Source organism: Eptesicus fuscus, chromosome 12 (assembly GCF_027574615.1).
Source record: "Eptesicus fuscus isolate TK198812 chromosome 12, DD_ASM_mEF_20220401, whole genome shotgun sequence".
Classification (NCBI taxonomy): Eukaryota; Metazoa; Chordata; class Mammalia; order Chiroptera; family Vespertilionidae; genus Eptesicus; species Eptesicus fuscus.
Genome location: NC_072484.1, coordinates 3019798 through 3036066, shown reverse-complemented (window position 1 = coordinate 3036066; position 16269 = coordinate 3019798). Strand labels below are relative to the sequence as shown.

At 54.3% G+C, this 16269-nt stretch overlaps 1 protein-coding gene across 1 annotated transcript in view; it reads left to right on the top strand.

Annotated features, from left to right (window-relative positions):
* Positions 1-532: 532 nt before the first annotated feature.
* PHACTR3 (phosphatase and actin regulator 3) overlaps positions 533-16269 on the top strand; it is a 143995-nt gene continuing 128258 nt past the window's right edge. The window contains exon 1 of the mRNA XM_008161302.3: positions 533-650. Coding sequence (XP_008159524.3) covers positions 533-650 — 118 coding nt within the window. The remainder of the gene's footprint in view (positions 651-16269) is intronic.

The following is a 16269-nucleotide window of genomic DNA, read 5'->3' as shown; positions in this document are numbered from 1 at the left end:
TTCTCACTCCCCTCTCTTGTGACGTCATGCTCCTCTCGCGCGGCATGATGGGAGAATCCTAATGTTTTCCAACAGATGCTCCAAGAACAGCTTTCAGATTAAAGCAATTGCAATAGCAAAGATTCTTCATTTTTCCTTTTTCACTGGGGGGTGGGGTGGGGTGGGGTGGGGGGAGGGAGCGCCCTTAGAAATTCTGGACATCACCCCCGGCCCCAAGCACGCACTAAACACTGACAAGAAAAAGTTTTTATTTCCTGGTTCAACTTTTTTTTTCCTGGAATACAGACTGAAGAATGGGAATAAACACGAATAAATAACAGCGCGAGGCCGCGCGCAGGGATGCGCTTGGCTGCGGCCGCGAGGCTATTGTCTCGTGGCCCCAGCGCGGTCCTCCGGCTCCTTCCCTCTCCGGGGCCTTTTTCATTTTGCTTTTTAAAAAGACGCCCCCTCCGGCCCCCTCGGCAGTGACCTTGGCCGCCTCGGATGCTCTGATTCCACGCGGCTCCCTCCAACTTGCCCCTGCGCCCGGGCCATGGCTGCGTCCGAGGACGGGAGCAGCTGCCTCGGGTCGCGGGGCCGCTCGCAGAGTGACCCCAGCGTCCTCACTGACACCGCGGCCGCCTCCTCCGCCGACGCCGGGGAGAACCCAGGTAACGCGCGGGCGGGGCCGGGTGGATGGGGAGGCCTGGGCAGCGGTGCGGAGCGCACGTCCCGGGCGCTGCTCCACGCCCCGCCTGCATTTGGGGAGCCCCTGCGGGACCCGGTGCCCAGGCTCCGCAAGTCGCATCCCCCTGTCACGCGGCTGGGGCGCCGCCGAGCCCTTTGTCCAGAAAGAAGAGGTTTCGCAGGGAGAGCCCGGTGCTCCGTCGGCCTCCTCGCAGGCTGGTGGGGGCGTGGGCCCTCCCGGGGCTTCCCTGCCCGGGTGCTGGCCTGGGAGCGGCAGACCTGTGCCGACTCGGCCGCCCTGCACGGGCTCTGCCCCTCCCCCCCTCCCCCCCCCCCCGGGTGGCCGGCGGCCCCGCCCTGGCAGGCCGGCCCCTGGGCCGCGCGGAGGGGCTTCCTCAGGGCGCCCAGCTGTGGAGTGGCCGGCGCACCTGGGCGCTGCCCACCTCCGGGACAGGTGTGCTCCCAGAGCGGCCACAGGAGATGAAGGGGCGCGTGCGCCAGGACAGAGCCCGTTTCAGTCAATTACACGGACTTGGTCCACTCCCCACCCCGGGCAGCCTGGATTGTGTAGGTGATAAATCCGGTCACAAAGGCGGCTGTGTGTCTTGATTGATTACTTTCCAGAGAGGAAGAAAGGCCTAATAAAGCAGGAGGGGGGTGGGCTCTGCACGCCTGGTCGCCATGGAGACGCAGGAAGCAAAGTGATCATTAAAACCTTTCTCCACCAGAAGGCAATTTTCACTTCACAGGCAGAAGTCTGAGCTTCTGAAGCGCAGGCTCAAAAAAGAACCAGAACGGGTGCTCTGGATGCAGCACAGGACCCCGTTCCCCTCTCAGACCAGTGCCATCCTTCCGAGATGCTGTTTGGACAATAAGTTGTCCTGGCCTTCCCTTGAAGGGGTTTCTCTCTAAATGCGCTGACCCCGGATGGGGACTCCATCGCCATACACGGTGGGCATCCAAGTCAAGCCCACCCCTGGGGCTGGGTGGGCCTGGCTCTGGGGGGCAGTCCCTCCGCTGGAACAGAGGGGCTTTCCTGTCTGACCGCAAAGAAAGACCCGTTAAAGGCAGCTCTGTGGGCACCAGAGCCCGATTTGAAATTTTAAACAATAAACCCATTCAAGGCTTGTGCAATTTCTTTGTTAGGACTATTGACGCTGTATCATTCAGTCAAACTAAGGTACCGGCCAGAGGAAATCCCTGGCTGTTCTCGATCTGGGAGGCCAAGTTCATTCCCATGGAGTTTCAAGCAGAGGCTGCCACAGCAGACCCTGAAGGCTTAATTAAGGCTTTGATTAGGAACCGGGGATTAAGCCCTCAGCGCTCCGAGTTGGGTTGGTGTTTCTCTGCAGCCGATGCAGAGCCACGATCATTCCAATTATGGAAGTTGGGTGGCTCATCACGAGAGAATCCTTCCCGGCTCCTTTTGTCTCTCTGGCAGCCAGAGGAAGCAAACTTGAAACGGAAAAGATGGAGGGTTTGGCTTTTTGACTGTCTGAGGGGATGCCTCTGTCGGTGGGAATGGAGGGCTCGAGGGTAGAGCCCAGCAGGTCGCTGGTGCCTGTCCACCAGGAGAGAGGCTGAAGGGGCTTGGGTGCCCTTGGCCAAATGCTGCCAGGGCAGGGAGAAACACCCGAGTTCATCTCTGGGTCAGTGGTGAACCTGGGACCAGCGAGCAGATCTGAGGTGTCAGTCGTGGTCTGTGTAACTCTGTGAGCGGTGGGACCTTCCTAGCCAGCAGCCAGCAATGAGGCTCTCAGGGACTGTGTTAAGTAGAGGGGTTCTGGCGGAAAGGGAGTCAGAATCTTCAGGCTGGAAGCAACCTGGATGCTTAAAGCAGGAAAGGTGGACGAGGGGAGCAACCTTGCCTGGTTGGCGTGGCATGTGCTTCACACCCCTTTGGGTGGGGACTCACTTCTTCTGATGCACGGCATGCTTCTCTTGGGGCATCGAGTTCAAGGTTCTTCTTCAAATGGCTCGGAAGCGTCTGCTGCCCACCAGTCCCGAGGGGACCCTCTCCTGCTGTGTGTTACTGGGGCTTTCAGAGAGTCTGGTGTTCGGGGCCAATTATGGCCCCACCCTGAGCCATTTTGTCACTAGGCTGAAAAGCCCAGTCCCTCACCCTGCTCTCCCTGTGGGATCTCTTTACCTGTCCACCTGCTGCTCTGAAGGGCTGCTCCTGTAGCTCACTGGCTCCAAGTCAGGTAGCACCCTTCCATCTATGATTTTCTATTTTATAAACCAGCCCGCAGTGGCACTTATCCGTGCCCAGACGCATTTTAGTGCATCGATATTTCTTAGTAAAATCTTAGAACACTGTCAGGGGGTGAGCTGTGACACCCCTTTCTCTCTCCAGGGGCAATGCCTGGGAGGCAAGGAACTGCTCTGTACCTGTCACAGGCTAGAGCTACCTGTTCTGGGAAAAGGCTTCTGGGAAAAGGCGTTTCATGCACCTCAGGCTCGAGTGCGGGCACGCGAGGCCCTTCAGCTGGAGAGCCTGCTCCCCTTTGGATGGCGGAGCTCGCACCACATGCCACTTCTCCATCTTCCTCTCTCGTTCAATAGCCACCTGTGGCCCAAGGAATGTACTTTCGCAGTTTAGCTATTAGATATTTGTATTGTGTTTAGTTTTACCCACAACAAGCAACAAGGTGGCGATTACCCAGGTGAGCTTCCTTGTGCTCACCTGTGAGTTTCCTCCAGGGCAGGTCCCAGCTGGTGGGATGTCTGGGTCACAGGAACCCACATGTTTTATTTCTGTGATATGGCATCCTCCTGGAAAAGGTACCCATTGAAACGCCTTCCAGAATCTCAGAGGGCGCCTTCTCCAAAGCCTCGCCAACACCTGAGATCATTGATCTGGTTTTTCTTGCACAAGGAGTGACAAGTGCTGTCTCATTGTGGAAATTTGTGGCTCCTTGATTGCTGGTGAGCCGGAGCACCTCTTGTGGCCGTATTATTATTAGTGCGCTAAATCTCTCCGTGGCCGCAGACTGAGTGGCAGGCAGGAGAGATGTCCCCAAGGGCCAACCCTTCACTCTACATCATCGCTCCATTAACGACTGTCTGCATCTCTACAAGGCTCTTCTCCGAAAGCCCTTCCTCTGTTCCCACACTGTAGGTCTCCCCAAGGTAACATTTCACAAGGTAAGCAGCGTCTCCACACCCTCCGCTCCTTCAGAGGGGCTCCTGCTCACCAGGGGTATTGCTTCCTCTCCCCGCGTGTCCCCAGGCCCCGGGAAGGCTGCCTGTGCCTCCACAGCGGGTGGCCTGCCCTGGCCGGGGTCCAGCACAGAGAGGGCGGTCTGTGACCTCCTTCTTGTCCAATCCCCTGCCATCTCCTCAGCCTCCTCCGTCTTGTCCCCTCACTGCCTGGCCCTGGCTTTGGGCCACTGCTCCCTGCCTAACCGGTGCCTTGCCCTGCACTGCCAGCTCCCTCCCTGGGTGTCTCCTGGTTCCGGATGCCAGGACCAGGGACTGGGCCAGGGGTCTCCTGAGACAGGGTTCAAACATTTCCGTATGGCCTTCAGTTTGCCTTTTATAGATTCTACTCAGGAGGGACCGATGGACAAGCAGGTGGGGGAACCTCGCTCTTGGTCCAGGGCAGGGTCTTCACCTCAGCACCGCTGAGGGGCATCCGTGCATTTGGGGTGTCAGCAGCATCCGTGGCATCTATCCACTACATGATGGTAGCACCCTAGCCCCTAGCTGTGACAACCAAGAATGTTATCAGACATTGCCAAGTGTCCCCTGGGGCTGACATGGATCATTCATTGTCAAACCCGAGTGCCTATCAGAATCACCTGCGAGGCTTGGCGGCCATGCCCAGTGTTCCTGACTCAACTTGTCCGGGGCGAAGGCGGGGTGGGCGGGGGCGGGGAGGGGGAGTCTGATAATGTGCATTTCCAACAAGTCACCAGGTGATGCCGAAGGGGCTGGTCAGGTGACCACACGGAGCCCACAGCTATGGTCTTGGACTCCTCTGACAACTTCTGTGTCTGTGTGTCCGTGCGAGTCCCGCCCGACCTACCTGGCTTCTGTTCTCCAGACCTCGGTGTCCTGCCTTCCCCTTCTCCTCCTGCAGGTCTTGGGCCCATGTCACCTCAGAAGGCCCTCCTGTCCACCTGATTGGATTCCAGCAGCTGCCCCGCCCCAGCCAGCCCTGCCCCTGCCCCAGGTTCAGACTTGCCCATGGCGCTCATCCTGGCCCAGGGTCCTGGTCTCTCCCATTCTCTGTGGACTGTCCCCTCTCGGCCCAGAGCCCCGCCCAGACCTCACACACAGGAGCCTTCAGTGAGCGTATGGGGAGCAAACGGGCACAAGCAGCAAGCAGACGCCAGGCTCTAGCTGACAGGTGTGGGGCTGGCCGGGCGCTGGACCGGTCTCCATGGACAAGCAGCTGAGTGACAAGCCAGCCCCCTTCCTGCAGGGACAGTCCACCCCCGAGCTGGGGACACCCGCTCAGAGCACCGCTGTCCTCCCAGCCGTAGGCAGACATGGACACATGGTCCCTTCCTTGTCACACGCTGGTCCCTTCCTTGTCACATGCTCCTCCTGGGGACGGAGTTGTGTTCCCAGTGGTTGTGCGTCCTGCGCTCGTCTCAGCTACCACCTTCTGCCCCCAGACACCTCCGCCCGGTCACGGGCCTCTCCTCTGCCCATCGCCCGCGGCACAGCGTGTTTTCCAGACATAAATCTAGTCGTGTCTCTCCTTGGTGTCAGCCCTGGAACAGCACCCGGCCTGGTGGGCGGTGGGGGCAGACCCGAGCCCCCTGCAGGGGCTCTCCCAGTCTATTCCTCGGACCTTCCCTGGCCCGGAGTCCTGGGTTCTGGGGACCTGCCCTGGCACCTTGCGGAGTGTCTGTGTGGCTTAGTGAGCAGTATACTATGCACTACTTACCTTGTCAGCTTCTTCGGGGTTATTAAAAATAGACGCTGGCCACTCTGAAAAACACGGAGTTTAAAAAAAAACTTAAGAGTGTTTTCTGATTGCGAAAGTTCTGCGCGTTCGTTACAGAAAATGACTGGTTGCTTTTGAACTTTCTGTTCCCACCCCCTTGTCCCCTGACTGGCAGTGAGGAGGGACCACTTTGTCCCGGGGCCTCCCAGGGCCTGCGGGGCTGTTTGGCCCGAGAAGGTGAGCTGCCCACCGGCTCCTAGCACCTTAGCGGGTTTCCTCTTCTTGTCTCCCTTTGAACTGATCTCACTTTTTATTCGACAAACTAGCTCATTATTTGTCTCTCTCTCAGATAGTCTTGTCCAGTACAGTAGCCGCTAGCTACCCGTGGCAATTTAAATCTGCTAAAGAAATGAAAATGAACATTTTTCCTACCAGACCACATTTCAAGTGCTCAGTGGCCACATGGGCAGGCGGCTGTCGTATGGGACAGTGTAGACCCAGAATATTCTGTCCTCTTGGAGGCACGGTCACACTGGTCTGGACTGGGCCCCGAGCACCACAGTGGGCCAGACTGGGGGTGCAGTGACGAGGGCTTCGAGCTCCACTGTGGACCCCGCCGCCCTCACTCTCAGAATCTCGGGCTCTCAGGAGAGACACCGCACAGAGACCTCTGATCGCCGTCCATCCGTAGCTCCGTCTTCTGAAGTCGGGAGGCAGTGGACCCCAGGGTGGGGGAGGCACAGCAGGCGGCCGCAGGTCTGTCACCATCCGCCCCAGCTGGCTCTGTCAGGGCCAAGCCAGTCAGCCCCTCGGCACCATTTCCCCCACCTGTGAGATGCAGGTTCGTGCTCTGCCCGCTGGCCTGGGGCTGGTCAGGACTTGGGGACCCCGCCCCTGTGTCTCAGGGCAGCACCAGCCACAGGGTCCGTGCCCAGGAGCTGGCGATGAGCGCAGCGGGAAGAACTGAGTTCTGGCTCTGATTCTGGTCCACGCGGAGGGCAGCAGTGGCCGCTGGGTGCATGCTGCCTCTCAGTCTCCTCCTGCCCAGCCTTCGCGCTGACCCCTGTGCGCTCCCATCACGGCCATTTTCCAGGCCGCCTCTACCCCCCACCTCCTCCCGGATGCTGCCCCACCCAGGGGCCCCCACCTTCTCTGCGGTATTGACCCTGGTCCTGTAATTATGGGCTAGCTCACTGCTGGGCTTCCGATTTGAATGTGTTCTTCTGTTGTTTCACTCTTAACGCGTTGGCTTGGAGAGCACTTTTTGGGAAGGGCACCTTCTGGAAGGACTCGGGGAGCCTTTTTAACACGAGCCTGTGCAGCAGCCCCAGCGGCTGCGGCTGCGGCCGTGGGTGTGGGTGTGTGGAGGGTGGGTGCTCTGTGCCCACCAGCGACTCCACTGGGGTGGGTGGTAAGTGTCACAGCAACAGGCAAAGGGGAAAAGCTAGGGTATAACCGAGACGTGCCGGAGCATTTGAGAGGCACTGCTGTTGGATCTGAGAGCTGGGATCTACTCCAGGAGCTAGGAACTGTTTAATGTGGGGCCCGGGGGCTGGCATTCTCGCCAAAGGGGCGGCGGGCAGGTTGCAAGGCTGTTTGTGTGGAGCGGGTCATCGCTGTGCGGGAATGCGGGCTCAGGGCGGCCAGATCATCCTATTTTCAGAGATATGCTGGAAATCCATACTTTTGTGTGAAATGGGATTTTAAATATTGGCAAGTTTGTCAGCCAATGGGGTGAAGAACCCATAGCACTGGCTAGAATAAGATAGGGTTGTTTTTTAATCAGAAGTGCAGACAGCCCACTGGCCTTGGTTTCAGGGTCAGGGCGTGGCCACGCCCCGCCAGCTCCTGGGTACATGGCGGTTCTGCAGCTCCAGCAACAAATACACGTTCCTGGCGGGAGAAGGGGGTGGTGGCAGGCCAAGGGGTGTCTTCCTGCTGAGTCTGGACTTTGCTTTCCTGGGAGCCGACCCAGTGAACACACCTCCCTGCCCAGAAGGCGTCCGGCACACTGTCAGCTCTGGGGTGTGGGAAACGTGGGTTTGTTGTTGTTTCTGGGCTGTTTGTCTTAGGTATGTGCACGACTCCCTGACAGGAGCGGGCAGAAGGCCGGGAGGACAGAGAGGCTTCTGCCTCGTCAACGATAGTCCTCGTCGTGTCAACTGAAACACAAGCAGAAGAGCTGGCCCCAGCCCGACGCAGCGGGCTGCCCTGTGAGACCTCCCGTAGAAAGGCTCTCAGGAAGGCCCGAGCGACTGTTATGCTCCTTGGCGTTTCTTTGCTAAGAGACTAAAGGTTGTACTGAGATGTGTGATTCAAGCCTGAGCATTATGTCTGTCCAAATCTCATCTCATAATATTTATCAGGGAAGCAAGGAGCTGACCGTCTGGTAAATTAGCGATGGCTGGCGTGAAAAGGTGCTTGTTGTTAACTCTGGGGCCATCATACTTCTTTTTACTCGATCTTCCTCTAAACTCTTAAGTTAGGGTCCCAGGGCCAGAGGGTCAGAGAGGCTGGGTAACCCGGCCACGGCACAAATGTATGAAGAGGTGGCGTTGAATCCAGGTGAGCTTGATGCCACGCCCACCCTGTCTGCCCCGCCTACTCTGTCTGCCTGGCCCACTCCACCTCCCACCATCTGCTGGCCTTATCATGCATCTTGCTGGACGCCATGTGTCCTTTAGAGGGGAGAGTAAATGTGGTTCTTCCCACTCCTGCTTCAAGCATCCATCCCACAGATGTACACATATCTGCAGTGGCATAAACTCTCAGACACAGCCGTGGTCTTCCATTTCCCAGCTCATGTAACTAGAATGGCCACTAGAACAAGATTTATTTATTGAAAGTCAAACCAGGTGGCGGCAGAAAATCAGCAGGGTCGTCGAAGGTCCCGTCTTTAATGGTCTGGGGCTGGTGTCTCTTTGTTAAAGCGGGTCACTTGGATGGGAACTTGGCTACGCCCCTTAGCTCATGGGCATGACGACATAAGCAGACGCCTTTGATTAGTTGGCAGCCAGGAGATGAATCTGCCAAGAACGGAGGGTGAACGCTGTGCTGGCAAATACATTTGTTGCACATTGCTATCGGCTCTTTACATGTGACCCTGTTAAAGTCAGCCCTGGTCTCCATACTACTGGTGAGTTATACCGTTAGGACTTTATACATGCTGTTGCCTACTTCTTGGAAGTTTGTGTCCACAGGCAGACAAAATGTTTTCCTTGTCACCATCAGCTCAGGGGATTTAAATGACGTCAGGGAACTGTGCCAACAGTGACCTTTCCCCTCCCTGTGGCAGGAAGGCATCATCTCAGGCAGCATCCACTCTGGGGCAGCTGTGTCTGCAGCCCAGTGAGCCAGGCTGCTGCTGGCCTCGGCGCATCTGTCAGCCGGCGCTCGTGTGCAATGCTCTGGAGTGCGCCCAGCGTCGGGCTGCCTCCGCACCCGGGGCTCCGGGCCGGGACCCCTGGCGCTTTATTTTCCTGTTTATCCTCATGTATGACTGGGGACACGTGCCAATGAAGATGGGCTTAGAGTATTAATAAAGGAGTGGTGATCATACACTGAAGTGTGAAAGGATAGGGATGTGGCAAAGTCACAGAGGTGGTGCAGGTCTCAGCGAAGTGAGGGTGCTGGTGTACGCGGCCGGGACCGTGCCAGCCTTCGTTCCTGTTTGTTTATCTGCCCACATGTAAGCACCGCTGTGTGCAGCGAGCATGGTGCGGGGCTGATGTAAACGCTCCCACTCATCCTGGACGCTCACAGTCTGGGTCGGGACATACCATGTGGACAAGTAAAAGGACAGGGCACATCTGTAGTAAGTGCCAGACGCTCACACGTGTCCAATTCTGTGTTGTGTCCAGTTCATTGTCTACCAGGCATGTCGGTGCTGCAGAGGCACCTCCAGACCTCAGGGGTCTGCGGCGCTGAGTGACCCTCCTGGTGTCGGCAGGTTCATGGTGTTGCTGATGTGGCTGAGATCCAGGCTGGGCTCAGCAGGGTGGCTCATCTCCACATGCCCCTCCCCTCCTGGCCCCAGCAATGTCACCTCGTGGCAGTGGTGGAAATGCACAGGACCTCTGAGGGCTGGGGCCTGTTCTGCCTAGTTTTGCTAGAATGGTACATGGGCCAGTTCAAGGGAGCATAGGCTCCTCCCCTCTGGGAAGAGCAGGCAAGCACACACAGATTCGGGGGGGAGGGAGGCTGGGGCCATGGGCTCCTGCACAGCAGGCCTATTGCCCTGGTAGACGAGGGCCTCCCAGGGCTAAGGCTCAGTCAGGTCCATATCAGAACCTCCTCCTGCCTCTCACACGGGGGGGTCTTGACATTGGGAGGCCAACAGCCAAGGTCTTTAAGGCTGCGGGCAGGTGCGTGGATGCTTTGTGTCCGACACTTGGGTCTGTGTGATTTGACGGACCCCCCTGCCATCTCTGAGCCTGGCTTCCCACCTGTAAAGTGAGGCTTGCTTGCTGCAGGGCCGACTGGAAGGGTGGTGGTGAGGGCCAGATGGCTGGTCTCTGTAAGCGTCGAGCACGGCACCTGCTCTGCGGGCAGATCCCGGTGACTGCGAGCTGCTATTAGCAATCTCCCATCATGTGGAGAAGCACCAGCGAAGGCCCCCTGGGGGCCCCTGCACATTTGGCCGTGACAGTGGGAGATCTGACCCTGCAGTTTTGAGGCTCCTGGAGGCCCATGCCTTCTGCTGGTGTCCTCTGGGTGCCAAAGGAAGGGTCCCTCCTGCCTGAGGTCACACCGCCGGGTGCAGTGGGCATCCCTGTGGGCCCTTCCACCCCTCTCCCCGCACGGTGGCTGGGACTGGTGTGCCGTGGGGCTGCTCTCCAGGCACTGCGCTGGCTTCTAGTCAGGGAGCTGGGCTGGGGGAAGGGTGTGAGGAATGTGAAGGTTGGTAACAGGCCCAAGTGAGAGGCCAAGGTTGCAGGCTGAGTCTGCTCCAGCCGGGAGGCACGGTGACCGCCCGGAGCTGCCCACAGGCTCCTGGGCTCCTCCAGGTGGGTTTGGGGCTCAGGAGGGAGTGAGCCTGGAAAGCTGGCAGCTCCCAGCTTTCTCTGTGCTTCCTTCTTCCCTAATCCTCGCAAGTAGCTGGTTAAAGATAGCAAAAGATTAGGAATACTTTGTTTTATCTCATCTTTTTTTTTTTTTTTTTAGCAGGAGGGCTAACTAGGGACATTAATAACATAAAACATGGAGCAAGTGAACAGCATAGCCTCGGCCTCCATTGGCTGGGCAGCCTCCCTGGGGGTGGGGGGTTCCTGGCTCCCCCCTCCCCCGCCTTCCCTTGAATTTAATGGAATGTGCCTTTTCCTTAAGATAATTATTGCAAACAGCATCGACATTTTAAAGTGATGTGTTCTCATGGTTTCCTGATTGTATCCTACTCTCTGGAAAGATCTTTGTAACTTTTCCCTTAGGGTAAGGTGACCAGATTTTAACATTGGTAAAGCGGGACACCATTGACTGGGGGGAGGTCATTTTTTATTTTTAATATATTTTATTGATTCTTCACAGAGAGGAAGGGAGAGGGATAGAGAGTTAGAAACATCGATGAGAGAGAAACATCGATCAGCTGCCTCTTGCACACTCCCTACTGGGGATGTGCCCGCAACCAAGCTACATGCCCTTGACCGGAATCCAACCTGAGACCCTTGAGTCCGCAGGCCGATGCTCTATCCACTGAGCCAAACCGGTTTCGGCCCGGGGGCGGGGGGTTCTTGATTAAAAATTTGGTCTATATTGTAATCGCTTTTGGTTTTTTTAATAAAAGGAAATTCACTTCTTAGATCATCGGTGAATTTGCATCCTCTTTTCTTACTCATTATGTTAAAAATCTAAAAAATAATTTAAAATAATATTATAAATTATTATATACATATTGCTTAAAAACACAGTAAGTAGGTACATAATTACATGAACATATTTTATTGTTAGTTTATAAATTAAATTAATTTGATTGTTATAAAGTAACTATATTTTAAAAATTATTTTAATCCTATATTTCTTTCTAAATAATAACAATACTAACTTATATTATTTTTCCTCTGAATTTGCTGTAATGTAAGTCGTAAGTGTCACTTTCGAGGCCGGTGCTAGACTTTTTGCCGCCACTATAAAATATAAATAATACAAGTACTGTCTGCTAAATTCAAGAAAATTTATGTATTTATGAAATAAATAAATAAATTACTTACCTAAATTATCTGAATAGCTGATTTGTAATGACATCACTTGTTTAACTAGCTTACTAGCACGCAGTACGATGTGTATCGTCTGAGAGACAGTTACAAAATGTTTTCGTCGTTGCCAATCCCCAAAAATGCCATTGTTCATTAAGTCCAAACAATGGTGGTCGAATTCTAACAACTGATCAACAATGCGAACTTGATAAGCAGTTCTCGATAATCAGTTCTCAACAATTATTTGTTATTATTAAAGTTTAACATTATAAAATTAACAAAAATAACATAAAACTCATATCCTGGCTAAATAGCCACATGGCCGCCAAAAACCATCTATTCCCTTCCCGTTCTCCCGCCGTTCCCTAGCTTGTCGTGCATTCTTTCCAAAAATTGGGACTTTTTTAAAATGCCGCGGGACGCGGGACAAATTGTTAAAAATCGGGACTGTCCCGCCAAAAGCGGGACGTCTGGTCACCTTCCCCTAGGGGTTTGTTTGTCCTCAGCTCCAGAGCAGCCTTGCTCAGGGCAGTGCTCAGGCAGGTGCTCAGCCTTGAGCACGGGGAGATGACGCCCCAGCCCCTTCTCATTCCTGTTCCCGTGTCCCCAAAGGAAAGTAGAACTGAGGGAAATCCCCCCAACAACAGCAATGGCAGAGCCTGGTGACTCCAGGGGAGCCTGCCACGCCCTGTGGGAAATTCCGGGAGCAAATGAGCAGCCAGAGGGCAGGAGCTCAGAGCGAGACTTATTAGGAATAGCCTCTGCTAAAAATAAGCCTACAAATTTGTTAATAATTGGTCTCTGTGCCGTTTTTAAATTAACTAGTAACAGTTTATTCCAGGAGGAGATTAGCACAGAGCAGCTGTTCTCTCGAAGGAACAGGTGCCTTATCACTTGTCTTGAATTTCTCCGTCTCTGGTTCTGACCTGGGCAGGCGGAGGTAGCTTCTTGCTTGGTGAACTCTTCATCCAGGAGGCTGTGGGGTCTTTTCTCCCATTAGCACTGGGGGCTCCAGTTAACATTTCTGGGGTGACATTCCAGGAGCCAGCGCTAGTTGGAGAGGAGGTGTTAATTGATGTATGCCCCAAAAGGAGTATAGAGCCTGGGTGGGAGAAAAGAAGTCACACCAAAGACGGATGACATACGCCCTGGTCGGTGTTGCTCAGTGGTTAGAGTGTTGGCCCAGGTTCAATTCCCAGTCAAGGGTGCGTACGTGGGTAGCAGTTCTCGGCCTGGCCCTAGTCAGGGCATGTGCAGGAGGTAACCAATCAACGTCTCTCTCACATTGATGTTTCTCTCTCTCCCTCCCTCCCTTCCACTGTCTCTCAATGGACAAAATGTCCTAGGGTTAAGGTTAACACAACAAAAGGAAGGAAGGAAGGAAGGAAGGAAGGAAGGAAGGAAGGAAGGAAGGAAGGAAGGGAGGAAGGGAGGGAGGGAGGGAGGGAGGGAGGGAGGGAGGGAGGGAGGGAGGGAGGGAGGGAAGGAAGGAAGGAAGGAAGGAAGGAAGGAAGGAAGGAAGGAAGGAAGGAAGGAAGGAAGATGACATACATTCAGCGTGTTGGAAGTGTTAGAAAGAAGGAAAGCCCCAAAACCAGGGGTCCTGATAGGACACAAAGGCTACTCGGGAGCCAGACAGCAAGGCATTACCTTTATTCCTGCAGGACGATGTGCAACCAACAACGGGTCTGTATGCAAGCACACTGAGCCGGGCGGTCTGCTAGGGTTTTATCCCTGACACACAACGTCTGTCCCTCGCTCTTGATTGGTTAGAGCTTAGCTTCACATTCTTGCATAATTGGCTAATTCAGTGGGCCGCCAGCACAGGACAGATTCGAACTCTGCAGCAATCTGATTTCTAGCCTTAAACTCCTTGGCACCCCTCCTGGAACCCCAATGGGAACTGTGTGTATATGGGGATCAAAGGAGTCCCCGGAGCCTCTCTCCTCTTCCTAGTCTGTCTGTCCATTGAAAAAGGTTTACAACGTGCCAAAGGGAAAGGGATAGCCAATTGTATCAGAGCGCAAGGTCCACTCCATTCGCTGGGCAAGGCCCAAGTCAGGCTCCCCCATGACACCACCAGACATCAGCACGGGGTACCAACAGTGCAGCACGATGGGCTTCTGAGGATACTCGGCCATTTACGCATCCGGATAAATTTCTCATAAATTCCTAGCACTGTTCCCCCCACCTTGGGATGCAGGAGGCATAGTTTACATCAGAGGACAGGGGCCAGATCATTTTGGGGGATCCTGGCTCTTTACCTCTGTTGGATGGGAACAAGAGGGCAAGAGTCTTACAGGAAGCATTTCCCCAGGCGGTTTCCTCCTGGTACAAGGCAAGCACACATCCCATCCCATTACTGTCTGAGGTCCAACCGAATGGGAACGGGACCACTTGGGCCTCTAGCCTTCCTGTCACGCAAGCGTAGCAGTCACTTTTATTTAGGGCGCGTATAGAATATTTAATCCATTCCACCCAGGCATTCATTTCCTTATAACCTACTTCTATTTGTAAAGTTTGTCTTAGGTTCTCGATTTTAATTGGGGTCACCTTTTAGGGTCATTCTGTAGTAGGAAGGGATTTCCCCGGCTTAGAGGTAGAGATAGCAATGGTGGTGGCAATGGCGATGTTCTTGGGTGGGACTACCATCTCAGTGTGAGCCTCCCTCAGGAATCTCGTCCTGTGACACCTGTCCCAAGCTCATACACTCCAGTGGCTACCTCAGGAGACTGGGGCAGGCCAGCCAGATCAGCGATAGATAGGAGTATAGGGTTGCACTCTCATTTTTGCAGCTGTCCAATGGGATACCTTTGGATAAGTGTATTTGGCCTTAAGAGATGCCCATGAGTCTCTCGTGGGCCACCCCTGGTATTTAGTCGTCCACCTCACATCATTCCAGCTGGGGCAGGGCCTGGTCTGGTTCAGGGCAGCGATGCTTGCCCTCTGCCGAGAGTTGCTTTTGACTTTCTAAATTCCCACAGCGTAAGACCTGACAGACGCCAAACCTGATAGTTTGAGGTGATGGGGTTCTGGTTATAGTTATTACTAGTCTAACTGGCTGATTAAAGCTCATACCTGGGTCACAAAGCACCCAAGCCAAAGTAATCTGACCCAGCCCATGATAACCGTTAAGGCAGTTTACAGCTTCTTTAGCATTAATTCCAAGGGGCCATGTCATGGTATGGCTGTTCAAGTTGAGGTGTCCCCACCTGGAGAGGCTGGTGGTACCCCTTAACCCACATGTGATGGGTCCAACCTCGTTCTGCAGTCCCAACAGTGGTTTCTGTGGTGAGCAAGACAAGGTAAGGTCCTTCCCAGGAGGGTTTCCTTCAAGGTCTTGATGAGAACCTAGTCTCTTAGTCGATGGCGATGAGCCGAAAACTCAAGAAGGCTTTGAGCTAGGAGGCCTTCTAACCTGAGAGAGATTAGAGTAGAAGAGACACCCAGTACATAGTTCTTAATAAATTGACCTTCAGTTTCCATTGTAGGAAGATCTTGAGGCCTTCCTTAGTACGGAAGGCCATATAGCATCTCATAAGGGGATAGCCCTATATCCTTCCTTGTGGCTGTTCTAATCCTGGGAAGTGCAATAGGGAGACATTTAGTCCAAGGAAGCTTGGTTTTCAGTATCAATTTGGTAATTTGTCTCTTTAAAGTTTGGTTCATTCTTTCTACCTCTCCAGAGGAACGTGGGTGCCAGGGGGTATGATACTCCCATCTTATACCCAGCCCTTCCATAACATCCTTAATAATGGTGGCAGTAAAATGGCTCCTGCCGTCAGAAACTTTGTTTTCAACAAGACCAAATCTGGGGATAATGTGTTCTAAAATCACCTTGGTTACATTTATGGCCGTAGCACTAGGAAGTGGAATAGCTTCAATCCAATTTGTTAAGTGATCTACTATCAGCAGTGGGTATTTCTGTCTTCCTACTTTGGGCATCCTATATAATAAAAGCCCAGTGACAGAACGGTGGAACAACCAGAATGACTGGTCGACCAGTTGCTATGACGTGCACTGCTCCCTGGTGGTCAGTGCGCTCCCACAGTGGGAGCAGCTGCTCAGAGGGTGGGTCCACAGCCCCTCGGTTAACTGGGATAAGCGGCGCTCCCACAGCAGGCTGACTCACACAGGCCACACACCACCACCAGTGCATGAATCCCATGCACCAGGACTCTAGTTTCTGTATAATCCACCTGGATGCTCTGGGAGGGCTAAGTCAGAGGCCTCCCCCTGGGAGTTGCTTCCTCAGGCCTGGGCATCAACCTTCCTGCAAGCAATTCAGCCCTCTTGGACCTGTTTGCCACTGTCCTTAGGATGACATCACACATAGCTTGTGGTACCTTGGTGAAGGAGGTCCATAAGCTCTCTCATAATGGGTTTTGTAATCATTTCCCTCCCATCAGGCAATTTCCACTTTCCTTCCTTTATCCTTCACAGCTCCCCCCCTGTATGGACTTCCTCTTCCTCCGGGCTAAACTTTGGAATAGCCTCAAGTGGAGGCAGGACTGG